The 27,616-nt window shown below is 42.0% G+C and overlaps 2 protein-coding genes across 5 annotated transcripts in view; one reads left to right on the forward strand and one right to left on the reverse strand.

Moving 5' to 3' along the window:
- Positions 1 to 747: 747 nt before the first annotated feature.
- On the forward strand, positions 748 to 27,006 carry MALSU1 (mitochondrial assembly of ribosomal large subunit 1). 4 transcript variants are annotated; one of them, XR_012512173.1, is made up of 6 exons: positions 748 to 1,049; positions 2,294 to 2,472; positions 9,432 to 9,513; positions 11,077 to 11,423; positions 12,698 to 12,757; positions 21,120 to 27,006. XR_012512173.1 is itself a non-coding variant. In XM_010345671.3 (4 exons), exons 1-4 carry the CDS (start codon positions 794 to 796, stop codon positions 11,265 to 11,267), a joined length of 708 nt encoding a protein of 235 aa, XP_010343973.3. In that variant the 5' UTR covers positions 748 to 793; the 3' UTR covers positions 11,268 to 27,006. The 4 variants fall into 4 exon arrangements, 1 of the variants encoding a protein (XP_010343973.3); XR_012512171.1 differs by having other exon boundaries at positions 11,077 to 12,757; XR_012512172.1 differs by having other exon boundaries at positions 12,698 to 27,006.
- The window catches only part of IGF2BP3 (insulin like growth factor 2 mRNA binding protein 3), a 174,230-nt gene continuing 161,450 nt past the window's right edge, over positions 14,837 to 27,616 (reverse strand). Inside the window, exons 11-15 of the mRNA XM_003935122.4 lie at positions 21,457 to 21,573; positions 19,970 to 20,044; positions 15,979 to 16,110; positions 15,208 to 15,321; positions 14,837 to 14,935 (exon numbers count right to left, since the gene is read on the reverse strand). Coding sequence (XP_003935171.1) covers positions 14,837 to 14,935; positions 15,208 to 15,321; positions 15,979 to 16,110; positions 19,970 to 20,044; positions 21,457 to 21,573 — 537 coding nt within the window. The remainder of the gene's footprint in view (positions 14,936 to 15,207; positions 15,322 to 15,978; positions 16,111 to 19,969; positions 20,045 to 21,456; positions 21,574 to 27,616) is intronic.

Here is a 27,616-nt window from a genome sequence, read left to right on the forward strand (position 1 = left end):
TTGTATTTTTAGTAGAGACGGGGTTTCACCATGTTGAACAGGATGGTCTTGATCTCTTGACCTTGTGATCCACCCGCCTCGGCCTCCCAAAGTGCTGGGATTACAGGCTTGAGCCACCACGCCCGGCTGCCCCGGATCTATTTCAATTCTCAAGTCCCATGAGTGAAAATCGTGATGGCACCACAGCGTTCCTTATTTTCACAGAGCAGGTCCCCACAGTGCCACCCCTGGGCGGAAACTCCTCTATACAGGGAGTAGATGATGGGCTCAGCTAAAAACGGTTTCCAAATGGTCCTTTACACCTTTGCCTCCAACCTCACTCTAGCCCAGGATAACAGATTTTCCTTGCGGGATTTCAAATTTTCAAGGAAATCCTGAATATTTTTTGGTAATGAGGATAGATTATATGTCCTAACTCCAGTCTAATCAACAGCAGCAACTTCTGGACATTCAGTGCCAGGAACTGTTTTAGGTGCTGTGGAAGAGTTAAAAATTATTGCCTTTATGAGGCTTACATGAGTGGACAGAGGCAGTACCAAAAAAAAAAAAAAGGGACGATCTAGTGCGCCACTGCGACACAAGGCAAGGCAAGGTGGGCAAGAGACGCTAGTTCATTCCTGTACGCCCTAATCCCCAGTTAGCTCTTCCGGGTCACTGCGGTCCTCCCGGGCACCAGACTCCTCCCATGGCCCGGCCTTCAGGTCTTGACTCCGCCCACACGTCTGACGTAGAATTTCCAGGCCGGGCTCCGTGAAGCACCTCCCACCCGCGACGCTGACGCGAGGCCGCCGTTATGGGGCCTGGCGGTTGTGTGGCGCGGCGGCTCGTGCCGATAGTGTGGCGCAGGGTGGTTTCCTCGGTGGCTGGGTCCGCGGCTGGAGCCGGGCCCAGGCTTCGGCTGCTGGCCGTGCAGCGGCTTCCCGTAGGAGCAGCGTTCGGCCGGGCCCGCCAGACCCCAAACTTTGTCCGCGGCCTGCACAGCGAGCCTGGGCTGGAGGAGCGGGCGGAGGTTACGGCCGACGCGGGACGCCCAGAATCGGACTCTGCAGGTACTGGCGTGGAGGAGAACGAAGGCGGCCCTCTCCGGGCGGCCGGGAGTCAGGTCCCGGCCAAGGGGGCTGTGGGTTCCTCTCTTTCTGCATTTCTCTTGGGGTCACAAAGCTCCTGCACATCCAGAGCTGGAAGGGACTTCAAAGGTTGTTGGCGCCAACCTTTACGTTGCACAGTGAAGAAACTGAGGGCAAGAGATGTACTGCAAAATCCCAGCCTCCCGGACGGCCACCTCCGTCCCTTGGCATCACAGTCTCACCGTCCTCACCTTTCACGCTCTTCCTAGGATCCTGGGAAGTGGATTTGTGGGGATTGTTGGGGCCTGAGGATTCTGAGGAACCAGGGTCTGGGTGCGAAGGGTTGCGTAGGAAGCGCCAGTAGAAGATGTGTCCAAGTTAATATCTTCTAGTTATTGCTTACGTTTTTAGAAACTTAAGAATGGTAAACAGATCCCATCTAAGAATGTAGAGTATGAGAGGGAGAGGCCTTAGTGGACTTAGCTACTAGGTCCTTTGGAGTCAGCTTTAGAATTTAAGCATGCTTTAAATTTACAATCTGTAATACTCCAAACTGAATATCAAAATATCTACATCTTTACTGGTGAAAAAAAAAAAAGGCATTTTCACAGTTAACAGTTGTTAATAGCCCAGTGGGTTTGTATGAAAACTTGAGGGTTCAAAATGATAATAACTTAAAAATTTAGCACTTTCAGTGACTGATCTTAGGCCACAGTAATTCTGCTAGTACTGTTTCTTCATCTCTCAATTGAAGGTTGTGGACCAGATACTACCTAAGAGCCCTTCCAGCTCACAGTTGTAGTACTGTGACCCGTTATGACTGAGATTCAATTTAATATGTTCCAGGATATCACCTCCTACCCAATTTGTGGCGCTGTTTTTCTTTGTACTGTTTTTCTTTGTGGTATATTGTTCCTTTTAAGTATTCGTGAATAGAATGTCCTTTGTCACTGATGTCTGGTTCTACTTACATACGGTTAATAGCGAAGGATGTATAGTGGCTCTGCGTTAATCTGAGCATTCTGACCATAAAAGTTGAGCAGTGCTATGATACTGCTGTACAGGTTCAGTTTCCGGGAGGCCTGGGCCCTGCTGTCTGTAAAAACACTTTGGATCTAAACACCCTCATGGAGGAACAGTTTCACTGTCAGCTGCCAGCATATCTGGGTGCCTACAGGTCTATCTTCTTGGCCGTCCTGACATAAACAACTATTTGTGCATTTCAGATCATACTGGTTCCAAGTTCAACATCGATCTGATGGTTTCACTTCTGAGGCAAGAAAATGCACGAGACATTTGTGTGATCCAGGTTCCTCCAGAAATGAGATACACAGATTACTTTGTGATTGGTAGTGGAACTTCTGCCCGACACTTACATGCCATGGCCTACTACATTGTGAAAATGGTAGGATGCTTTCTTTTCTCTTTTGGACCATTAACTGAGTGGAGTAGTGCCAGTGAATTAGGCCAAAGAACAACACTTAGAGAATAAACCCATCATGCGACGTTACAGAAGAAGCCCAAATTTTCAAGTTTGCATGAATGCATTTTATGTTTTTTGATAATGAAAGATATGGGAGCAAGTATCCAGCCTTATTGAGTTAGGATATCTTTTTTCTTTTCTTTTCTTTTTTTTGAGAAAGAGTCTTGCTTTTCCCAGGCTGGAGTGCAGTGGTGCTATCTAGGCTCACTGCAACAGCCACCTTCCGAGTTAAAGTGATTCTCCTGCCTCAGCCTTCTGAGTAGCTGGGATTACAGCCATGTGCCACCATGCTCAACTAATTTTGTATGTTTAGTAGAGACAGGGTTTCTCCATGTTGCTCATGCTGGTCTTGAACTCCCAACCTTAGGTGATCCATCCACCTTGGCCTCCCAAAGTGCTGGCATTATAGTCATGAGCCACTGTGCCTAGCGGGAAGATAGTATTTTATAACCTGAGGCAAGCTAGAAGACAGTATAACCAGATGGAGTTCTAGAGGCACTATCCTTTGTAATAGCCACTAGCCACATGTGCCTGTTTAATTATAAATTAAAATATAAATTCAGTTCTGCAGTTATATTGCTATATTTCAGATGCTCAGTAGCCACATGTGGCCAATTGCTACCATATGGGACAGCCATAAAACATTTTCATGATTGTAAAATGCTCTGTTGGACAGTGCTGGCCTGGAGTTTCATTCAAATTGTTGAGCATGCCCAGTGTTTCCAAGCACTGTACGGGGTATTGGGAATGTAAGAACAGAAAAGATGTAGTCCTTGCCCTTACAAGTTTAGTTGAGGAAAGAAGGGGGGATTGTTTTCCAGTTGTACTGAATATGAATCAGAATGAGGAAGAAACTGTACTTGGAAGCCTCCAGCTGACTCTGGTACCATTCCACAGGGGCAACATACGTCTCTTACTCTGTTGAGAACTGAACACAGAAGAGGCAGTTAAGACCAGAAGAATAGCTGAGATTGTAGAGAATGGTTGTAAAATAAAAAGGTGGGGGTTGTAGACAAAACCCTGGTGCAACATGACAGAGCAGAAGATGATGCCAAAAAAGGGGTAATTGGAGAGATAGGAAGAGAAGTAGGAAAGTGTACAGAAGAGATGCAAAGACAGCATACCAGGGTCTCTATCAGATGTTATAGTGGGATGGAGTAAGAAGACTTAGTGACCATTGGACTTGGGGATGTAAAAAGAATTGGAGGTTTTACAGAGACGTTTCTGTCAGAGATGAAGAAATAGAAATTACCTTTACAAAGATTTTAGATGAGGAGAGCTATGCAAAGGCCAGAAAGTTTTTTTTTTGGACACAGAGTCTCTCTTTGTCACCCAGGCTGGAGTGTAGTGGCACAATCTCCACTCACTGCAGCCTTCGCCTCCGGGGTTCAAGTGATTCTCTTGCCTCAGCCTCCTGAGTGGCTGGGATTACAGGTGTGCACTGCCATGCCAGGCTAATTTTTGTATTTTTAGTAGAGATGGGGGTTTCATCATGTTGGTCAGGCTGGTCTCGAACTCCTGACCTTGTAATCTGCCTGCCTTGGCCTCCCAAAATGCTTATAGGCGTGAGTCACCACACCCCGCCCATTTCCTCATTTTAAAATTTGCTGATCAGTAGCTTAGTACCTTCACATGGATATGCAGTCATTACCACCATCCATCTCCAGAACTTTTTTCATCTTGCAAAACCCAAACTTTGTTCTCATTAAACAATAACTATTCATTTCCCCTTTCCCAGGCAGCTACCACTTTACTTCCTGTCTCTATGAATTTGACTACTTTTCAGTATCTCATAAGAGTAGAATCATATGGTATTTGTCCTTTTGTGACTGGCCTTTCTCACTTAGCATAATGTCTTCAAGGTTCATCCATGTAGTAGCATATGCCGGATTTCCTTCTTTTTTAAGGCTGAATAAATAGTCTGTCTTATGTATATGCCACATTTTGTTTATCCATTTATCCATCGATGGACACTTTGATTGCATCCACCTTTTGGCTGCTGTGAATAATGTTGGTATAAATATGCGTGTAGAAATACTGTTCCCTGAGGCTGGATGCAGTGGCTCATGCCTATAATCACAGCATTTTGAGAGGCCAAGGTGGGCAGATTGCTTGAGCTCTGGAGTTTGAAACCAGCCTGGGCAACATGGTGAAACCCTGTCTCTACAAAAAAGACAAAAAGTAAAATAAAAAATTAGCTAGGAGTGGTGGTATATGCCTGTAGTCCTAGCTACTTGGGATGCTGAGGTGGGAGGATTGCTTGAGCCCAGGAGGTCGAGGCTGCAGTGAGCTGAGATTGTACTCCACCCTGGGTGACAGAGCAAGACAGTCTCAAAAAAAAAAAAAGGCTGGCTTCATGCCTGTAATCATTTGCGAGGCCAAGGCGGGTGGATCACCTGAGGTCAGAAGTAGCCTGGCCAATATGGTGAAACCCTTTCCTTACTAAAAATACAATAATTAGGTGGGTGTGGTGGAGGGGGGCCTGTAATCCTGGCTACTTGGGAGGTAGAGGAAGGAGGATTGCTTGAACCTGGAAGGCAAAGGTTGCAGTGAGCCAAAATCTCGCCTCTGCACTCCAGCCTGGGAAACGAGTGAAATCCAGTCTCAAAAAAAAAAAAAAAAAAAACCCCGAGAAAAAATACTGTTTATGTCCTTGCTTTTAATGCTTTGGGGATGTGCAGAGAAGTGGGATTGCTGTATCATACAATGATTCTGTTTTTCATTTTTTTTTTTCTTTCTAATCACCAGCCTAGCACAAAGCTGAATGTTTTTAATTTTTGGAGGCGCTCCTGTACTCTTTCACAGTGGCTTTACATTTCCTCTAGCAGTGCGGTTTCCAGTCTCTCCATGTCCTCACCAGCCTTGTTACTTTCTGGTTTTGGTAATAGCCATTCTAATGGGCGTGAAGTGATACCTCATTGTGGGTTTTATTTGTATTTCCCTAGGATTAGTGATGTTGAGGATATTCTTTATTTTTTTTATTTTTTATTTTTTTGTGTGTGTGTGTGGTTTTTTATTATTTTTTTAATTTTTTTTTGCTGTTGGATATTCTTTTGTTTATTGGCCTTTTGTATATATTCTTTGGAGAAAAGTCCTTTGCTTTTGTTTGTTTTAAAGAGACAGTGTGTCTCACTTTGTTGCTCAGGCTTCAGTGCAGTGGTGTAGTCATAGCTCACTGCAGCCTGGAACTTCTGGGCTCAAGTGATACTCTGACCTTAGCATCTCAAATTGCTAGGACTACAGGAGTAGGAGTAGTCAAATTCATAGAGACAGAAAATAGAATAGCAGTAGTTACTCAACCACACCCAGCTAATTTTTTTTCTTTGTAGAGATAGGGTCTTACCATATTAGCCAGGCTCTTTGCCCATTTTATCAGGTGGTTGTTTTGTTGTTGAGTTGTAGGAGCCCTCTATATATTCTGGATATTAATCGCTTATCAAATACATGATTCGCAGGTGTTTTCTACCATTCTGCAGGTTGCTGTTTTACTCTTTTGAGAGTATACTTGGATGCACAAAAGTAATTTTGGTGAAGCCCAATTTAATTTTTCTTCTGTTGCCTGTGTCTTTGGTATTACATCCAGTAAATAATTCCCGGACCAGTATCATGTTTTCCTCATTTTCTTCTAAAAGTTTTATAGTTTTGGGCCGGGCGCAGTGGCTCAAGCCAGTAATCCCAGCACTTTGGGAGGCCGAGGCGGGTGGATCACGAGGTCGAGAGATCGAGACCATCCTGGTCAACATGGTGAAACCCCGTCTCTACTAAAAATACAAAAAATTAACTGGGCATGGTGGCACGTGCCTGTAATCCCAGCTACTCAGGAGGCTGAGGCAGGAGAATTGCCTGAACCCAGGAGGCAGAGGTTGCAGTGAGCCGAAACCGCGCCATTGCACTCCAGCCTGGGTAACAAGAGCGAAACTCCATCTCAAAAAAAAAAAGTTTTATAGTTTTAGGACTTCTGTTTAGGTATTTAACCCATTTTGAGTTCATTTTTGTAGACAGTAAGATTTTCTATGTGGACATGTTTCCTCAGCACCATTTGTTGGAAGGAGTGTCCTTTGTGCATTAAATGGTCTTGGCTCCCTTGTGGAAAATCATTTGGCCATATGCACAAGAGTTTATTTTTGGGCTCTGTATTCTCTTTCATCAGTCTGCATGTCTGTCTTTTTGCCAGTTTCACTGTTTTGTTTACTGTAACTTTGTTCCAAGTTTTGAAATCAGGAAATATGAGACTCCAACTTTGTTCTTTTACAAGATTGTTTTGGCTATTTGGGGTTCCTTAAGAGTCCATATAATTTTTTTTTTTTTTTTTTTTTTGAGATGGAGTCTCACTCTTTCCCCCAGGCTGGAGTACAGTAGCACAATCTTGGCTCACTGCAACCTCTGCCTCCCAGATTCAAGCGATTCTCCTGCCTCAGCCTCCCAAGTAGCTGGGGTTACAGGTGCCTGTCACCATGCCCACTTGATACAGATTGAATTGAATTTGTAGACTGCATTGGGTAGTATTGGAATCTTTACAATATTGTCTTTCCATTCATGAATATGAAATATCTTTCCATTTACTGGCATCTTTATTTCAGCAGTGTTTTGTAGTCTTCAGTATAAAACTCTTTTGCTCCTGTGGTTAAGATTATTTTTATTGGCCGGGCGCGGTGGCTCAAGCCTGTAATCCCAGCACTTTGGGAGGCCGAGGCGGGTGGATCACGAGGTCAAGGGATCGAGACCATCCTGGTCAACATGGTGAAACCCCGTCTCTACTAAAAATACAAAAAATTAGCTGGGCATGGTGGCGTGTGCCTGTAATCCCAGCCACTCAGGAGGCTGAGGCAGGAGAATTGCCTGAACCCAGGAGGCGGAGGTTGTGGTGAGCCGAGATCGCACCATTGCACTCCAGCCTGGGTAACGAGCGAAACTCCGTCTCAAAAAAAAAAAAAAAAAAAAAAAAAAAATTTTTATTATAAATGGAATTTTAAAAACTTTTTCAGGTTGCTTATTGTTAGTATATAGAAATACAATGGATTTTTGTGTGAATTTGTTTAATAGTCCTACTTGGCCTTTTTTTTTTTTTTTTTTTTTGAGACGGAGTTTCGCTCTTGTTACTCAGGCTGGAGTGCAATGGCGCGATCTCGGCTCACCGCAACCTCCGCCTCCTGGGTTCAGGCAATTCTCCTGCCTCAGCCTCCTGAGTAGCTCAGATTACAGGCACGTGCCACCATGCCCAGCTACTTTTTTGTATTTTTAGTAGAGACGGGGTTTCACCATATTGACCAGGATGGTCTCGATCTCTTGACCTCGTGATCCACCCACCTTGGCCTCCCAAAGTGCTGGGATTACAGGCTTGAGCCACTGCGCCCGGCCCCCTACTTGGACATTTTTGTGGAATCTTTGGGGTGTTCTACATGTAAAATGTATTGTTTTCGGAAATAATTTTTAATTTTCCTTCTTCCTTTCCAATTTGGTTACCTTTTCTTTTTCTGGTCTAATTGCTGACTAGAACTTCCAATACTTTGTTGAATAGAAGTAGCAAAAGTAGGCATCATCTTGTTCCTAATCTTAAAGGAAAGCTTTCAGTCTTTCACTATTGAATATATTAGCTGTATGCTTTTCTCACATGGCCTTTATTATGTTGAGGTGATTTCCTTTTATGCCTACTTTGTTGAGCGTTTTTATTGTCAAAGTGTGTGGAATTTTGTTAAATGCCTTTTCTGCATCAGTTCAGATTATCATCCAGATTTTTTCTTCATTCTGTTAATGTGTTATTGCATTCATCAGTTTTCTTATCTTGAACTATTTTGCACTCCAGGGATAAAGCCCACTTGGTTATGGTCTCTAATCCTTTTATAATGGTGCTGAATTTGCTATTATTTGGTAGAGGATTTTTACCTCAAAAGTTCATCAGGGGTATTGGTCTTAGGGAATGAGTTAGGAAGGGCTCCTTTCGGGGGAGGAATTTGAGGATTGCATTCTTGTTTAAATGTTTGGTGAAACTCACCAGAGAAGCCATCTGGTCTAGGACTTTTGTTGGGAGATTTTTGACTAGTGATCCAATCCCCATACTAGTTATGGTCATTTCAAACTTGGTATTTCTTCATGGCTCAATCAGTAGGTTGTGTTTCTAGAAATTTTGCTGTTTCATGTAGGTTACCCAGTTTGTTGGTATACAGTTGTTCATAGTACTCTTTTAATCCTGTTTCTGTTAAAATCAGTAGTGTCACCTATTTCAGATTTTAGTTGTCTTTTTTCTTAGTCCATCTAAGAACCAAATCCTAGTTTCATTGATTTTGTCTTTTTCCTGCCATAATTATTGCTTACTTTGATTTTGGAGTGATTGATGTATATGCAATGTCCTTTGTCTCTTGTAACAGTGGCCATCTTGTTTGATACTAGTATATCCGTTTTAACAAAAGAACTGAGACCATTTATAGGATGATGGGGTCTCATTAACATGCTATAAAGGTAGATAAGGTGACATCAGTGGCACTGAGGCAACCTGGCTTTATAAACAGAAGGTAGTATCTGCAGTCCCTAAAGGTGACAGGAAGCTGGGATGAACACAAGTGATGATGTAGGTGAGTACCAAATGCTGACTGAGCTTAGCCTTTCCAGCCTCAGAGGCACCTTGGTGAATGAATGGGGTGACCCCCTCAGAAGGGTTGGTGCAGGAGGATTCAGGAGAGGTGTAGGAGGTGGGTAAGGTTTAGAGGGAGAAATGGTTTCCCTAAGTTAATGATCACAGGGCAAAGTATAGCAATGAGTAATGAGTAAGATTAAAAAAATAAATAAAAAATAAATAAAAACCCCAACAACAACAAACCAAGCTACCAGCAGACCTTCAACAAGAACAGGCTTTTCTCTCCCTTTAATAAATAACCTTTTTGCAGTACAAACATCTGAAATGTGAAAGTGAGCCTCATGTTAAGATCGAAGGGAAGGACACTGATGACTGGCTGTGCGTGGATTTTGGTAAGTTGTTCTGGCATATTTTATAGGTAACTTGGTACTACACTAATCTTGAGTTGTTTTCAGTTGCAAAAAGATTGATATCAAATTGATGAGTGTATTTCCAGGTGAGATTTTTGAAGTGTGATTAAGATTTTTTAGTTATAATCCAGGTTGTCTTATTCACATGTAGAATTTTCACCTCATTACACCAAAGTACTCTAGATAATGCACTCTTGGAGGAAGGAAGATATATACTGTATGGTGTATTTTTGACTAGCCATACAGATCAGGAAGGTGGTAGACAACAGGGTAACATAGCAGAGATGGGAGAGATTCCTTAGTGGTGGTAGAGGAAGGTTTGGGGGCTGGACTGCACAAATAGATGAGGGTGAGGTTCTTTGAGGCACAAGAAAGGACAAGAGCAGAGGAGGAGAGTTTTGAAAAGATTTAACAACTTTGGGTATTAATGTGTACATAGTTTCAAAGTCCCTTCAACGAGATACTATTAGTACAAAGGAGTATCTAACTGTATGTCAACAACTGAGGAATCTTGAGATTTTATTCTACTTATAAGTTAATAAATTGTCTCTAACACTGTAATACTCTTATCTTTTACTAGTATCCATGAAACTGGCAGGACAAAGGACAGTTGATTACTCACAGCAGTAGCCAGCCTCTATTTTGCACTGGTTTCCTGAGCTCTGGATTCCATAGGGCAACACAGGGGCCAGATGACACCAGTACACACAGTTGTAAAAGAGGAACTCAGATGAGGGTGCCTACCCCTTTTTATAACAGGCAAGAAGCAGGTCTAGTTTTGTTCTGATGGTTTCTCAACTTTTGTTGCTATTAATGTTTTGGACCAGGTAATTTTGCATGTGAGGGGGAGTGTCTCTTGTGCATTGCAGGATGTTGAGCAGTATCCTTTTCCTACTTTCCAATTGCGACAATCAAAAATGACCCCCGACATTACCAGTATTACCTAGTTGAGAAATGCTGCTCCAAGCAAAGCTACCCTTTGCCCTGGAGTGAGACAGTGTCTTTCTTTTAAGAATATTCACTTGACGGGGCCAGGCGTGGTGGCTCACGCCTGTAATCCAGCACTCTGGGAGTCCGAGGCGGGCAGATCACCTGAGGTTAGGAGTTCGAGACCAGCCTGACAAATACGGTGAATCCTGTCTCTTAAAAAAATAAATATTCATTTTGCAAACATTGTCGAATAGTTGGAACAAAAGGCAGTGTTTCGCACAAAAGATGTGCAGAAGTATGTTACCCATGGAGATTTGTCACAGGAAGAGAAACCTGACCACCTTTAGTCTCTTTGATAAAGTTAGTGTCACCAGTAATGTTACATATTGACATGTACGTTCTCCAGGTACACTAAGAAAGGCATAGCATCACTTCTGTGGTATTTTTGCCAGGATGTGGTCCAGTTTGCTTTTTCAGTTCCCAGGTGATGCTAATCTGGGAAGCACACTTTGGGAACCACTGCTTTGTTCCTAGAGTTATAGTCAGTGTGTGTGAGGTAAAAATAAAAGCAAATGAACTGTTCCTTCATTTTAACTCTTAATCTGTCCCTGATAGGCAGCATGGTGATTCATTTGATGCTTCCGGAAACCAGAGAAATCTATGAATTAGAGAAATTATGGACTCTACGTTCTTACGATGACCAGTTAGCCCAGGTAGCACCTGAGACAATACCTGAAGATTTCATTTTTGGACTAGAAGATGATGATACTTCATCTGTGACTCCAGTGGAGTTCAAATGTGAATAAAATATTTTATGCACTGTTTTAGTCATTTCAGATTTGGATTGAGTCACTTCTTGGAAAATACAGCTCCTAAAGCCCATCTCCTTGGTTAGGCTGCTCTTAAAACAAGTCTTGTCTACCCCTTGAGAACTCATGCTAACTGACATGCAGAGACTGTAGGTAAGTAAACTAATAACTGCAACCAAGAATCAGTACACTCTACCCAAACTTCTAACATGCTGCCTTTATCTCTGAAATGTCACCAGAATTTTGAGTTAGCACTGGCTCTTGTCCTTGAATTCTCTGCTCAGATATTTATTTAATGTAGCTTAAATGTAATTTTTTTTTTTTTTTTTTTTTTTTTGAGTTGGAGTCTTGCTCTGTCACCCGGGCTGGAGTACAATGGTGCAATCCTGCCTCACTGCAGCCTCCCCCGCCTGGATTCAAGCGATTCTCCAGCCTCATCCTCCTGAGTAGCTGGAACAGCAGGCATGCACCACCATGCCCAGCTAATTTTTCTGTATTTTCAGTAGAGATGGGGTATCACCATGTTGGTCAGGCTGGTCTCAGTGCCTAACCTTGTGATCTGCCTGCCTTGGCCTCCCAAAGTGTTAAGATTATAGGCATGAGCCACTGTGCCTGCCACTTAGATGTAAATCTTAACTCTTGTTTCATGGAATGGCAAAAATTTTTAAAAATAACATAAAACATACCACCAGCCCACTGGTCCTATTTATACTTTTTCTTTGAGGTGATAATTTTCTTCTAGGAGGACTTTTGAACCCTTCCAGAATACTCCAGTAACAGAAGAAAGCAGCCAGGCGCAGTGGTCTCAGCACTTTGGGGGGCCAAGGCAGGAGAATCATTTGAACCTGGGAGGCGGAGGTTGCACTGAGCCGAGATTGCACCACTGCACTTCAGCCTAGGTAACAGAGTGAGGCTTCATCTCAAACAAACAAACAAAAGAACACACAAAAGAAAAAAGATTTACATTTAAATTCAGTTAATAAAAATCTGAGGTCAGGAGTTCAAAAAGCATCCTGACCAAGATGGTAAAACCCCATCTCTAATAAAAATACAAAAATTAAACAGGCTTGGTGGTGAGCACCTGTAATCCCAGCTACTCCGCAGGCTGAGGCAGAGAATTGCTTGAACCTGGGAAGCGGAGGTTGCAGTAAGCCCAGATGGCACCATTGCACTCCAGCCTGGGCAAGAGAGCAAGACTCTGTCACCAACAGAAGCAAGCAAAGAAAGCCAACAAAGTGTTAGGAAAAACTCTGAAGGCTTTAGTTCATATTCAAGAGTATTATCAAGGTTCACATTAGGTACCGCGGCTAGAGGTACCTAATCTGAAAAACTCAGATTCAGAACATTTACATTCAATTCAAAACCAAAAACAAAAAACTGTACAACAAGCTGCATCTAAATGATGAAAAACTTTATTCTGCATCAAGGTATCTGGAAGGTGAAGCTGCATTTGGGGCACATTATACATGAGGAATGATCCATATATGGTGAGTACAAAACTCAATTATATAATTATTTCTTAGCTAGTACCAGATACTCCAAATTACAAATGCTTAAAAGTAAAATATGATTTGCCATACTAAAAGGCTAGAAGTGAAATATGACAGAATTTAAACCAGCAGATATAAATGCAGCACCTATGTGTATATTTTTAAAAAATCAAATATTGGGGGGAAAAAATCAAATACTGAGAAAAGCTCTGGCCTTAAACACATCTTACCTGAAATCCAACCAGAAAGCCAGTCCATGATTTTAGCAATTTTAATTCATTGTATGAAAAAAAAGATTGAATGCTAGGTGAATCCAGTGACAAAAGGGCACTTTTTGGGTTAAAACTACAAAAGAAACTTGTTTTCTGGGAACATTAAGGAAAACATTTTAAGTCATTTTCAAAATGTTTAATTGATATGCTGGTCTTCAGAAAAACTTGTCTGTATAGAAATTCAACTTGAAATAAGAATGAGGCAGAGTGACTTTTTTAAAGGGAGAAATATATATATATATATATATATATTTTATATGCCCTTCAGGTCAGTGTAACATGACTGTGATCATCTTAGAAATGAAACACAAAATCAATTAAGAGCAGCGTGGCCTTGGAGACCACCCACACCCAACACAACTGTACATACTGAGCTTTGCTGTAAAGTTAAGGAGTTAGCAAATGAGTTCTCCATCAAAGGTCATGTTTTCACAGTCATTCAAATTATATCCCCAAAACTTTTCTTGTATTCTCTACCCTTTGACTTTTTTTTTTTTCCAAGAATTGATTGCAGAGTATATAGAAATCCAGCTATACTTTATGTACTACTTTAGGTGGAGTCTAATTTTTTTTTGAATTTATCATTGCTTAAAAATCTTCAAAATAGCTTAGTGAGGCTCATGACAGTGCTGGCCACATGGAGATGTAGCCTTTTGTTGCCTTTAAACACTGCCACACCTTCTATCACTGTCCCATTGGTCTGAAGTGTACTGGCAAGCTAAGCATCCTGTAAGACAAGCTAAAGCTTGCTTTTTTGCCAATCAGTTTAAAGTCCTGCATCTCTTCATTGATGCACTTTCTCTAGGTATTGATAGTCAAAAGCACAAAGCATTTATTATGCATTCAATCATGTAGCTAAACAAAAAACTGAAGTCTCATGAAGCCATTTAAACCAGCCGTTCCAAAACCTCCTGCCACCACTTTGTTCTGTTAGTACCATCAAAAACTTTCTCAACTATAAAAGAAAGAATAAATGGTAGTGCTGCTCTCCAGATCAGATATTAGGCACTGCTCCATATCTTTGAACATTTGATTTTTTAACAGTTAACGGTGTCAAAAGCCTCAAAAACCCTGAAATTAATTTTCCAGCTTTACTGTCATCAGCCAGAAGTAAAATTCTTAATTTGCTTGTTAGCTGATTGCTGTTAAATTTATTTTTTAAAATACGGTTGGACCTCTATTGTTATAAAGTATATAAAATTTTCAAAAAAAAGGAAGAATTTTGCTTTTCATTGTATTACTGAATACCTGAGGTAGTTGAGTAAAAATGCACGTTTAATACCCCTGCCAACACCATTTGGCACTTCCCTTAGGCTACTCATGTTAGTGTTAGGTAAAAATAAGACTCAGAACAGTTTTCTATGCTAATGGCTTAACATTTAAGTTCCCGTGATAATTATTCTGATCCAATTTTAACAATTGGATTTAGGAGCAATCTATTTGATGAATTTAGTGAAAGCATCATTAAGCCAATTTCTGGCATTATGGGGGAATATTAAGAGAAATTAGAATATTTGTTATACCGTGAGACTACAAACAAAGGGAAGTGCAGAGCTCTTCTCTTTCCCTCCCTCCCCCACCCCTTTTTTGTTTGTTTTAAAGCTGGGTGTCATATATTTCAGAGAGCATAAAGTATACATTCTCACAGAGACAGGAGTTCAAAAGTTGTCTGGTCCTCAGAAACAACTGGCTAGGTAAAAACTTGTGCATGTGATTCTGGATAGGGGGTCAGCGCCCATCTGTTGGTTAAGCAATCTGTCTTTGGTTTGGCATCTGCCTCTGTGGTGGGCTGTTTCCTGAGCCTTTACTTCCGTCTTGACTGAGGTGGTCCACTTGGCAGAGCCTTCTGTTGTTGGTGCTGCTTTACCTGAGTCAGAATTTCCTGAATTTTTCTCTGGGCAACCTGGGAAAAGGACAGAGGTTTGAAATTCTGCTTTATCAAAAGCTAACTATTGTACTCCTTCATTTTGACAGTTTCAAATAGAAATCCATTTAATGATTAGAGACACAAACTAGTCAGTTTGCTAGTAGTCTCTAAAATCACCTGCTAAAAAGGAGAATAAAAGTCTTAAGCATCAAACAACCTTAACTGGTTGTATCAGGTAGGAGCACCTCTGCGGGAATTGCTTCCATTTGAGAAAGATACAAAAGCTTATCATTTCAGAGCCCACTTGCCTGACAAGCATAGAAGTGACCAGTTATTTTGACAACCACTTGGTCATTCTCATCGGGTGTCTGGTCACGAGGGACAACAACTTCTGCACTTGACAAATTCTGAAGTTCATTCACCTGAAAGAGATAAATATAAATCACATTAAGTTGTATTTTAAAAAACTTACTTCGTGAGCACTTACACTGAGCTGTTACGGCTTTACAAATTTCATTTAATCCAGTAGTAATTCCATGAGGTTATGAGAATTATCCCCACGTCAAGATGATTAAAGCTCATCCAAAGAAATTGATTTGTCAAGTTACACAAGTGAATGGCAAAACCAGATTCACATCCTGAGTCTGATTCCAAAGTGTATGTACTTAATCACTTCAAAATTATAAATAGCTTTGAAACCCACTTACAAGTTCTGTGTATTAAAGACTAGAAACAGTTTGCTTTTTTTCCATTACAGATGTAACAAGCTGCAGATAAAATTTTAAAAATTCCTGTTAAGTGTCTGTTCAATAAAAAGCTAAAGTTTTATCAAGAGAATGTTAAATGCCCTTTACAAATATGGGACAATCGTCTCCCATGAAGTGATCTGAAAGAGATGCATTACTTTCACTAGTAGCTGACACCAACACTCAAGAAAACAAAACGCAATCTTCTCCAAACCTTGGTCAAGATGGTCCTGCTTTTTATAAATTAGCCAAAATTCGGGGACTTGGAACTCCTAAGTACCTTTCAACGCTTTCCCTTTCATACCACTGCACAGGTTTTGCTGAAGTACTTGCCGTTTTGCCTCCTTTTCCAATAACTCTGCCAGCAGCAAAGGATGGCACTCTGATGTGGGCTTCAAGTTTCACCTCTTCTTTAGGACTAACAAAGTTTTCTTCTTTAATTTTTCCATAAATTCTTCCCTGAGCCTACATATGAGAACACATCCTATTAGTGTCATTCATGTATGGAATGGAAAAGGTCAGTTAACTTGAAGGATGGCTCAAATCCAAGTGGGATAGCCCCTGTGGTGATACATCTACATTTCATAGATGGTTGAAAATAGCATAGAAGAGGGCAGTTAGGAAGCCCTAAAAGATTGACAGTAACTATTACCTGTCACAGTAGAGCCAACTGAATGGTTGATTAAAAAAGGCTAAGCCATATTCTTTTGACAGAAATAGTTAAAGGAAATTAATAGCCTAACTAAAAATAAATTTTTGCGGGCAAATGGCCATTTGTACTATAGTTGTGACAGGTGGAACCTCTCATGCTGGCCATGAGAAATTAATTGCAGGCCGGGTGTGTTGGCTCACGCCTGTAATCCAAGCACTTTGGAGGCCGAGGCAGGAGGATCAACTGAGGTTGGGAGTTTAAGACCAGCCTGACCAACATGGTGAAACCCACGTCTTAGAAAAGAAATTAATTGCATTTTTTTTCTGAAAGGGTCTTCTGTTGCCCAGGCTGGAGTGCAGTGGTGTAATCATAGCTCACTGTAGCTTCAACCTCCTGGGCTCAAGCGATCCTCCCACCTCAGCCTCCTCAGTGGCAGCTGGGACTACAGGGTTGCACCACCACACCTGGCTAAATATATGTATTTTTTGAGACTGAGTCTAACTTTGTTGCCCATGCTGGGGTGCAGTGGCCCAATCTTGGCTCACTATAACTTCTGCTTCCCAGATTCAAGTGATTCTCCTGCCTCAGCCTCCCAAGTAGCTGGGATTGCAGGTATCTGCCACCATGCCTGGCTAATTTTTTCGGCTCATTTTTTCTGTATTTTTAGTAGGAATGAAGTTTCACCATGTTGGTCATGCTGGTCTCGAAACTTCTGACCTCAAGTGACCTGCCTGCCCTAGCCTCCCAAAGTGCTCGAATTACAGGCGTGGGCCCCCGTACCTGGCCAAGACACTTCTGATATTCAGAGTCAATACATTCTATCACCTACTGCATGCAACTAGAAGTTATATATAAACAACCTATTACACAAAGCCATTAGCAAAGGAAAAAAAAGCTTGAGAGTTGATCTGTCAAGCTGCCAGGGTAAACCCCAAAAATAACAGTACCCAACATGTGTTCACTGATCAGAAAGCCAAGCTCATTTTAGGGCATTACAGATAGAACAAAATTCATCAAAAGCTTTACAGACAGAACAGAATTCATCTTGATACCCTCTATTCCATTCATCCTTAACGTCTCAGGCCAGTGATGTAGATACTACTGTTACTTAACACAGTCAGAAGGACACTAGGGATATACACTACCCTCCAAAACAGAAGCTCTTTAATTTCTAAGAAAAAATACAGGGTAGGAGGTTTACCATTCCTTAGATCTTTAAGACAAAACATTCATTTAGCATTGTCACCAATCACATAAATGAAATTTAACTACTATGGCTTAAGTGTTACATATAACTACTATGGCTTAAGTGTAACTATAAAACATGAGTTTTAGAGAATACAGGGAAACAACTTTGAACTTCCTATCACACAAGTATCACAGGAATTGCAGGAGAGTAATTCCATGTATAAGAGTAAAAGCTGAGCACCAAGGAAAGACATGTAGTAATTCATGTTTGTATTTATTTTTTAAGATTTCAAACTAAAAGTGACTGACTTGAAGGTTTGGGATAAGAAGCAGTTTTCAACAATTCTGCGTTAAGATTTGAACTGCCTGGATCATAAGGCTGTTGAGAAGGAATACATTTCTTCACATGATATTCTTTCTTGATCTAACCAACTGCACCCACATCTCAAAGCACCTCCTTTATTAGTGAATTTTTAGTGAAAAAATGGCCCAGAGAAAATACAAGCCAAAGTGATTTTTTTTTTTTTTTGGTTTGTTTTTAAGGGGGAGTGGTATGGTAGGGTGGGGTGCGAGCTGTAGGTGCTGTTACTAGTCACACTGTAAGGCTAAGAAAACTAAGGCTTGGCGAGGACTACAGGGACTCACACCGTAATCCCAGCACTTTGGGAGGCCAATGGGGGAGGATCATTTGAGGTCAGGTGTTTGAGACCAGCTGGGCCAACATGGTGAAATCCAATCTCCACTAAAAATAAATTGCCTGGGCATGGTGGCACATGCCTGTAAACCCAGCTACTCGGGAGGCTGAGGGAGGAGAATCTCTTGAACCCAGCAAGCGGAGTTTGCAGTGAGTTGAGATCACACCACTGCAGTCTAGCTTGGGCGACAGAGTAAGACTCTTGTCTCAAAAAAAAAAAAAAACCAACCCGAAAAGCTAAGGCTTAAGGTTAAATAGAACATTTAGTGGCTGTGTAAAAAGGCACTACATTTTATGGGAGACATCATACACTAAAAGGAATGTTTTATGAATTTGGCATTGTCTTAGTCTGATTCATCCAGAGTCTGCTGAATACCCTCAGCACACTAATTTTGTGCTGCCTGTGTGTTACTATTCTAAACTTTCTATTCTTTTTTTTTTTTTTTTTTTTTTTTTTGAGACGGAGTTTCGCTCTTGTTACCCAGGCTGGAGTGCAATGGCGCAATCTTGGCTCACCGCAACCTCCGCCTCCTGGGTTCAGGCAATTCTCCTGCCTCAGCCTCCTGAGTAGCTGGGATTACAGGCACGCAACACCATGCCCAGGTAATTTTTTTGTATTTTTAGTAGAGACGGGGTTTCACCATGTTGACCAGGATGGTCTCGATCTCTTGACCTCGTGATCCACCCGCCTCGGCCTCCCAAAGTGCTGGGGTTACAGGCTTGAGCCACCGCGCCCGGCCCAACTTTCTATTCTAAACATTTCATATAGTGTATAAACCTTTAACTACCTTAGGATGTAGGTGCTCTTATCCCTGTTTTACAGATGAGAAACCAGCCAGAAAAAGGTTAAGTAACTTGCCCAATGTCATACAGCACAAATGGCAGAGCTAGGATTTGAACTAGCAGCCTGACTGAAAAGTCTCTGCTCTGTCACCTCTCAGTAGATATTGAAAGGTACAGCAGCCCCAAAGACCTCAAATCCCAATAAACGTGCAGTGGTTCATATCAGGACAAATGCTACAAGAGCTCTTGCCATTCCTACCTCTAAGATCCCAAGGATTACAGCAATTTGTAGAGAGTCTATGGGCAAGGTCTAACAGATAATCTAAGGGTAAGAGGAAAAAGGGGGCATTTTAATTCAAGGCTAGGGAATCTCAGGAACAGGTGGGAAAACATCTGGGAACAAGTTTCCAAAGCATATTAACCTGACAGGTTTGTAAATTTTAAGGTCTCACCTTAGCATAGGACTACAGGACATTAAGCAAATTCACCTTTGAGAGGTAAACCCAGCAACCAGTACAGAGCTCTCAAAGACTTCTGGTTAATTCTGAAATACAATTTTTTTTTTTTTTTGAGACAGAGTTTCGCTTTTGTTACCTAGGCTAGAGTGCAATGGCACGATCTTGGCTCACCGCAACCTCCACTTCCTGGGTTCAAGCAATTCTCCTGCCTCAGCCTCCCGAGCAGCAGGGACTACAGGCACGCGCCACCATGCCCAGCTAATTTTTGTATTTTTAGTAGAGATGGGGTTTCACCTTGTTGACCAGGATGGTCTCAATCTCTTGACCTCATGATCCACCTGCCTCTGCCTCCCAAAGTGCTGGGATTATAGGCATGAGCCACCGCACCCGGCCTTGAAATACAATTTTGAGTGTGATTCTACTCTGCTCTTAGATTAAGAATTTCCATGGATTCTTTCTGAGATTTAGACATATTTAAGGAAGAAACCAGGTTATCAGTGCCTGTGCATTTGTTACCTGTGCACACAGCACATACTTTAGAGCACATACCTTGAACTGAGCCTCTGGTGGTCCAGTGATAATCACCATCCTCACTTTAGCATCTGGTGCTTCCGCTGGAGCAATCTGCAACAGACCCAACAAATTACAATACTTTCAGATATCACTTATAGGCATCTTGGGCCACCCAACCTAACATTTGTGTGCTGACTGGCTGAAATGCAGAATTAAAGCCTTCTGGAAGGAAATTAGGGAGAGGCAGCAATGCCTGTGAGTTCACCATTTAGGCCTCCCTCCTGCTATATACTATATACTGATTCTTTGTCTGGCCCTCATGGAGACCTCCACATGCAGTCGCTCAGCTAATCCTCACCACATCCTGATGAAGTATTACCTCCACGTCACAAATGGGGAAATGGAAGGCTGGAGAAGTTGAGTTACCTGGCCCATGATCACATAGCTAAAAGGAGAGCTAGGTCTGCTTCTATTGCCTGTGTTTACTACACCAGTGGTACTCAAAGCATGGTCCTTGGTCCACTTCCATCAGAACTCCTTGGGCTTCCTGTGTATGCAACACACTCTAGGAGTCTCTGCACCCTAAGTTTCAAGGATATTGCCCACCACATTCCTTTGTTTGAGGCAGAGTCTTGTTTGAGCCCAGGCTAGAGTGCAGTGGTGTGATCATAGCTCACTGTAGCCTCAAACTCCAGGGCTCAATTGTTACTCCCACTTCAGCCTCCCAAGTAGCTGGGACTATAGGAGCATGCCACCATGCCTGGCTAATTAAAAAAAAATTTTTTTTTTTTTGGTAGAGATAGGGTCTCACCATGTTGCACAGTCTGGTCTTGAACTCCTGGGGTCAAGAAATTTGCCTGCTTTGGCCTCCCAAAGTGCTGAGATTACAGGTGTGAACCACCGCACCTGGCCAACCTTTTATTTTCCTTAAATAAGGCATCAAAATACAGAATCTTCAGAACACACAGTTATCTATTAGGACAGACACCATTAGTTGTCCTCTGGTATGTTACCTTCTGTAGTTATAAAATGTTTAGCTGACTACGCAGAGCCTGTATTTCCCTGCTGCCCCTTCAGCTTTGTCTGGCCAAGTTCTGAGCAATGGAATATAGGCAGAAATATCCCATAGCAGCTAACGAGAAACTTCTGTAGAAGTAAAGTTGTTTATTGTGTTCTCCTCTCCTAGTGGCTGGACAACAAACATGATTCTTGGAACCCTGAATGGTATCATCTGGAACCATGAGGGACCAAGACTGTACCTGGGGAAGGTGACTTGGAAGGAACCTAAGTCCAAGGACTTGGTGGGGCAGAGCCACTACCCAGCTCCGATGCTCACCTCCAGATGTGTTTTCTGCACACAGAAGTTAACCTCCTTGGTGTAAGCCACTGTTGTTTGGGGTTTTCTTCATATCCTTTGTAACCCTAATAGGGTCTTCCACATTCAAGTCAAATTATAAAGTGGCAAGAAGATTCATGTTTCTGTAACTTAAAGAACCAGAGAGCCACATATGGTGGAACAGTACCTTAATTGAAGCCCCAGCAAAGCGAGAAAGCTGCTTGATGTGCTGTCCCTGCTTGCCGATGATAGCACCGACTGATAGGGCTGGGATAAACAGATGAACAGTCTCTGTTTCTGATTGCTGTTAGAAAAGAAAGCCAGGACATGCATGTTTATTTGCTACCAATCAAGCTTTTTTTTATTGACTTTAGTATGGGCACCTTCTCATACAGTAGGAATACTAGGACAGTTTAAGGAAAAGCTCCCCCAAGAAGTTGACAGGAGCTTACCTGATAGATCAAGATCTCATACAGTCATCCTGAAAACTGGTATTTAAAATTTCCCTTTTCACTTAAATTTTAAAATGTCACTGAGTTACAGATTTATAAGATACATAGACGATGTAAAGTTTAATCATATTAGAATAGAGGGACATGGCTGCATTAACAATTAAGTAAGAGGCCGGGCGCGGTGGCTCAAGCCTGTTATCCCAGCACTTTTGGAGGCCGAGGAGGGTGGATCACAAGGTCAAGAGATCGAGACCATCGTGGTCAACATGGTGAAACCCCGTCTCTACTAAAAATACAAAAAATTAGCTGGGCATGGTGGTGCGTGCCTGTAATCCCAGCTACTCAGGAGGCTTGATAGGAAAATTGCCTGAACACAGGAGGTGGAGGTTGCGGTGAGCCGAGATCACGCCATTGCACTCCAGGCCTGGGTAACAAGAGCGAAACACCGTCTCAAAAAAAAAAAAAAAAAAAAAAAAAAAGGCAAGTAAGAAAAATCCCCCTCCCACTCTCAAGGTAGATTCTAACAAGTAAATGAAATTCTGGGCCACATATCAATAAACACGACAGCACTCAAGGACACCAGTTCCACACCTTATCTATGTAGGTTTCACTTCTTAAACACATACATAGTGAAGTGGTTAAGAGAAAAGGCCCTGAATCTTGTTACATATGACCAAATTGTACGAAACCTTACCACTGTCAATACTTATCACACCCAAGCATAGGACAGGATTAGAAGAGTGCTGATTGGCTTTAGGGTAAGATGCTTTCCCACAGAATTCCTTATTTCTTGCATCTGCGCCTCTACCCACCCCCTCGCCATTTTTTTTTTTTTTTTTTTTTTTTTTTTTTTGAGATGGAGTGTCACTAGTGTTGCCCAAGCTAGAGTACAATGGCACAATCTCACTTCACTGCAACCTCCACCTCCTGGGTTCAAGCAATTCTCCTGCCTCAGCGTCCCGAGTAGCAGAGATTACAGGCACCGGCTACCAAGCGCAGCTAATTTTTAAATATTTTTAGTAGAGATGGGGTTTCTGCACATTGGCCAGGCAGGTCTTGAACTCCTGACCTCAAATGATTCACTCACCTTGGCCTCCATAAGTATTGGGATTATAGGTATGAGCCACGGTGCCAGGCTCCCTTTGCGTTTTACATATAAAGAAATCAGAAGACATTTTGGCTGGGCATGGTGGCATATGCCTGTAGTCTCAGCTACTTGGGAGGCTGAGGCTGGAGGATCTCTTTAGTCCACAAGTTCTGGGCTGTAGTGTGCTATGCCGATCGGATGTCTGCACAAAGTTCAGCATCAATAATGGTAACCTCCCGGCAGCAGGGGACAACCAGGTTGCCTAAGGAGGGATGAACCGGCCCAATTCGGAAACAGAGCAAGTCAAAACTCCCATGCTGATCAGTAGTGGGATTGCGCCTGAGAATAGCCACTGCACTCCAGCCTGGGCAACATAGTGAGACTCTGGGGTCTCTTTAAAAAAGGAAGAAAGAAATTAGAAAACATTTTGAAGGCTAACTCCTGAAAGGTTATTCCTAAGTGGATTTTATCTCTGTAACTCATTCCTTCACTACTTCCCAATTCAAGCCAGTTGTGCCCTTGCTAAGTCTCTTTTCAAATAGTCCTCGCAGGGATAAAGGACACATTTACTCATGAGTTCACAGTGAATGGGTTCCTAAAAAGGTCAATTCAAGGTTCAGTAATGTTACCAGTCAGCTAACAGATCTAAAGTGCAGAAGTAGCGCACATAGTTTATGTATTTTGCACTTTGTTTACCTTCTAACAACAAAAAAAAACACTTCTAAGGATAAGTTAGTTCCAAGACACATACTACAAGAAATAGTCTGAAATGAGCCACAGCTGAAGAAACCAATAATATGCTTTTGTTTAAAAAATTTTTTAAAAAGCCAGGTACAGTGGCTCATACCTATAATCCCAGCACTTTGGGAGGACAAGGTGGGTGGACTGCTTAAGCCCAGGAGTTTGAGACCAGCCTGAGCAACATGGCAAAACCTCATCTCTTCAACACTTAACAAAAAATTAGCCAGGCCTGATGGCACATGCCTGTGGTCCCAGCTACTCAGGGGTGACAGGATCGCTTGAGCCCAGGAGGTTGAGGATGCAGTGAGCTGAGATCACGCCACTGCTCTACAACCTGGGCAACAGTGAAACCCTGTCTCCAAAAAAAAAAAAAAAAAAAAAAAAAGAGGGCCGGGCGTGGTGGCTCAAGCCTGTAATCCCAGCACTTTGGGAGGCCGAGGAGGGTGGATCACGAGGTCAAGAGATCGAGACCATCCTGGTCAACATGGTGAAACCCCGTCTCTACTAAAAATACAAAAAAAAGTAGCTGGGCATGGTGGCACATGCCTGTAATCCCAGCTACTCAGGAGGCTGAGGCAGGAGAATTGCCTGAACCCAGGAGGCGGAGGTTGCGGTGAGCCGAGATCGTGCCATTGCACTCCAGCCTGGGTAACAAGAGCGAAACTCCATCTCAAAAAAAAAAAAAAAAAAAAAAAAAAAAGGAAAGAAAATGAAAAAAACCCAGTATATATAGCCAATTAGCTAGTATTAGTATTTCAAGAAATATTAGAAGATATTTTGTCCTACACAACTTATACATAAACCACTTGATAAACACATGTTCACAGGATTCTCTCGAATCCTAGATTCCTATTGCATATTATAAATTCAGCTCCCAAGTACTCAAGTTAACCTGTCAATACTGCAGTATGTATACACACAGCCATAAGACAGCTAATTTCTGATTTTTTAACCTAAACACTTTTCTCAGATTCTTAAAAAATATCAAACAATAGCACACCAACAGTTTTGTTTTCAAAAATCTCAAGAACTGGCAGAAATCGTTAAAATTTGATCATCTTAAGCAGTTTTCAAAAATCAGCCAAAGAAAACAGTAACACTGGGCTGTGACAGCTTTATTAGATGTAGAAACAAATTTGTGCCATTTAATGTCAGACTACCAAATGACTTCACTCTTCCCACAAAGAAACTAACAGTACCACCTTTTTCCTATGAGCCCGGAGCAGAGGCAAAGAGCAGAGCACTAGGCACCATAAATTCTTGGGGAGATACTGATCACCAATGGCAGAACCCCACATCGGACCCGCAGGGAATTCCACTGACTTGTCCCCCAACACACATTTACCAGAAGGCCATTCTGTAGGGCACAGTTTACTCTGTTTGGTAGGAATTTTAATCATGTTTATTTAAATCTGAGTCTTTTCTTCTCTAGACTCACACCTATGACACAGGTGAAAAATCAATCCCACCCAACAGTAGTTGGGCCATATCCTACTGCTACCTCGTTTACTTTTTTTTTTTAATTGCATTTTAGGTTTTGGGGTACATGTGAAGAACATGCAAGATTGTTGCATAGGTACACACGTGGCAGTGTGATTTGCTGCCTTCCTCCCCCTCACCTATATCTGGCATTTCTCCCCATGCCACCCCCCCCAACTCCCTATCCCCCGCTGTCCCTCCCGTTTCCTTCCAACAGGCCCCAGTGTGTAGTGCTCCCCTCCCTGTGTCCATGTGTTCTTATTGTTCAACACCTGCCTATGAGTGAGAACATGCGGTGTTTGATTTTCTGCTCCTTAGTCAGTTTGCTGAGAATTATGGTTTCCAGGTTCATCCATGTCCCTAACAAAGGACATGAACTCATCATTTTTGATGGCTGCGTAATATTCCATGGTGTATATGTGCCACATTTTCCCCGTCCAGTCTATCATCGATGGGCATTTGGGTTGGTTCCAGGTCTTTGCTATCGTAAACTGTGCTGCAATGAACATTCGTGTTCATGTGTCCTTATAGCAGAACTATTTATAATCCTCTGGATATATACCCAGTAATGGGATTGCTGGGTCAAATGGAATTTCTAAGTCCTTGAGGAATCGCCACACTGTCTTCCACAATGGTTGAGCTAATTTACACTCCCACCAACAGTGTAAATGTGTTCCTATTTCTCCACATCCTCTCCAGCAACTGTTGTCTCCAGATTTTTTAATAATTGCAGTCTAACTGGCACGAGATGGTATCTCAATGTAGTTTTGATTTGCATTTCTCTAATGACCAGTGATGATGACCATTTTTTCTTATGTTTGTTGGCCTCATGTACCAGACTTCAAACTGTACTACAAGGCTACAGTAATCAAAACAGCATGGTACTGGTACCAAAACAGAGATATAGACCAATGGAACAGAACAGAGGCCTCAGAGGCAACACAACATATCTACAACCATCTGATCTTTGACAAACCTGAGAAAAACAAGCAATGGGGAGAGGATTCCCTGTTTAATAAATGGTGTTGGGAAAACTGGCTAGCCATGTGCAGAAAGCAGAAACTGGACCTCTTCCTGACACCTTACACTAAAATTAACTCCAGATGGATTAAAGACTTAAACATAAGACCTAACACCATAAAAACCCTAGACGAAAATCTAGGCAAAACCATTCAGGACATAGGCATAGGCAAGGACTTTATGACCAAAACACCAAAAGCATAGGCAACAAAAGCCAAAATAGACAAATGGGACCTAATCAAACACCACAACTTCTGCACAGCAAAATAAACAGTCATTAGAGTCAATCGGCAACCAACAAAATGGGAAAAAATTTTTTGCAGTTTACCCATCTGACAAAGGGCTGATATCCAGAATTTATAAAGAACTAAAACAGATTTACAGGGAAAAAAAAAAGCCCATTCAAAAGTGGGCAAAGGATATGAACAGACATTTGTTTACATTTTAAGAAAAAACTACTGTCATCTTAAATCTTCAAAGGAAAGATTCACTTGTTTACTTCTTTTTTTTTTTTTGAGACAAAGTTTCACTCTTGTTGCCCAGGCTCAAGTGCAATGGCGCCTATCTGGGCTCACCACAACCTCCACCTCTCAGGTTCATTCTCCTGCCTCAGCCTCCTGAGTAGCTGGGATTAAAGGCATGCGCCACCACACCTGGTTAATTTTTGTGTTTTTAGTAGAGATGCGGTTTCACCATATTGGTCAGGCTGGTTTTGAACTCCTGACCTCAGTTGATCCACCACACCTGGCCCTTACCTTTTTTTTTTTAAATAAAGAACTTTAAGCCTTTAGTTTCCTCTGAAGAAAAGATTTTTAACAAAAACACTCGAGAAATAACAAAAGGGCTGGTTCTTTGAATATAAGGAGTAACTTTTGCCTATTTGCCAACAGCACTGAAATGGGAAAGGATACCTAGACAGAGGAAAAATTAAAGTACAAAAAAAAAAAGAAAAATTAAACTACAGCAGTGTGCTAACAAATCTGAAAATATCAAGAATTCATCTAGGAACTACCACGGTTAATCAGAAAAACTTATACATGACTAAGTAATTTAGATCTCCACAATCAACTACCTACCTAAAGTAAGTGCCACACCCAAATAGCTTCAGTAGTTAGTTCTTCCAAGCCAAATGCTGAGGAAGAATGACAAGCCCAGTGAAAAGACAGACATGTTCGAAAATGAGAAACGTCAGGCAGATCCGTTTTATGAGTAAAAAAACGAAGTATTAAAACTTAAAACAGGCCAGGCGTGGTGGCTCAAGCCTGTAATCCCAGCACTTTGGGAGGCTGAGGCGGGTGGATCACGAGGTCAAGAGATCTAGACCATCCTGGTCAACATGGTGAAACCCCGTCTCTACAAAAATACAAAAAAAAAATTAGCTGGGCATGGTGGCGCATGCCTGTAATCCCAGCTACTCAGGAGGCTGAGGCAGGAGAATTGCCTGAACCCAGGCAGCAGAGGTTGCGGTGAGCCGAGATCACGCCATTGCACTCTAGCCTGGGTAACAAGAGCGAAATTCTGTCTCAAAAAAAAAAAAAAAACAAACAAAAAACAAAAAAAAAAGGCCC

This window comes from Saimiri boliviensis, chromosome 10, assembly GCF_048565385.1.
Source record: "Saimiri boliviensis isolate mSaiBol1 chromosome 10, mSaiBol1.pri, whole genome shotgun sequence".
Taxonomy (NCBI): domain Eukaryota; kingdom Metazoa; phylum Chordata; class Mammalia; order Primates; family Cebidae; genus Saimiri; species Saimiri boliviensis.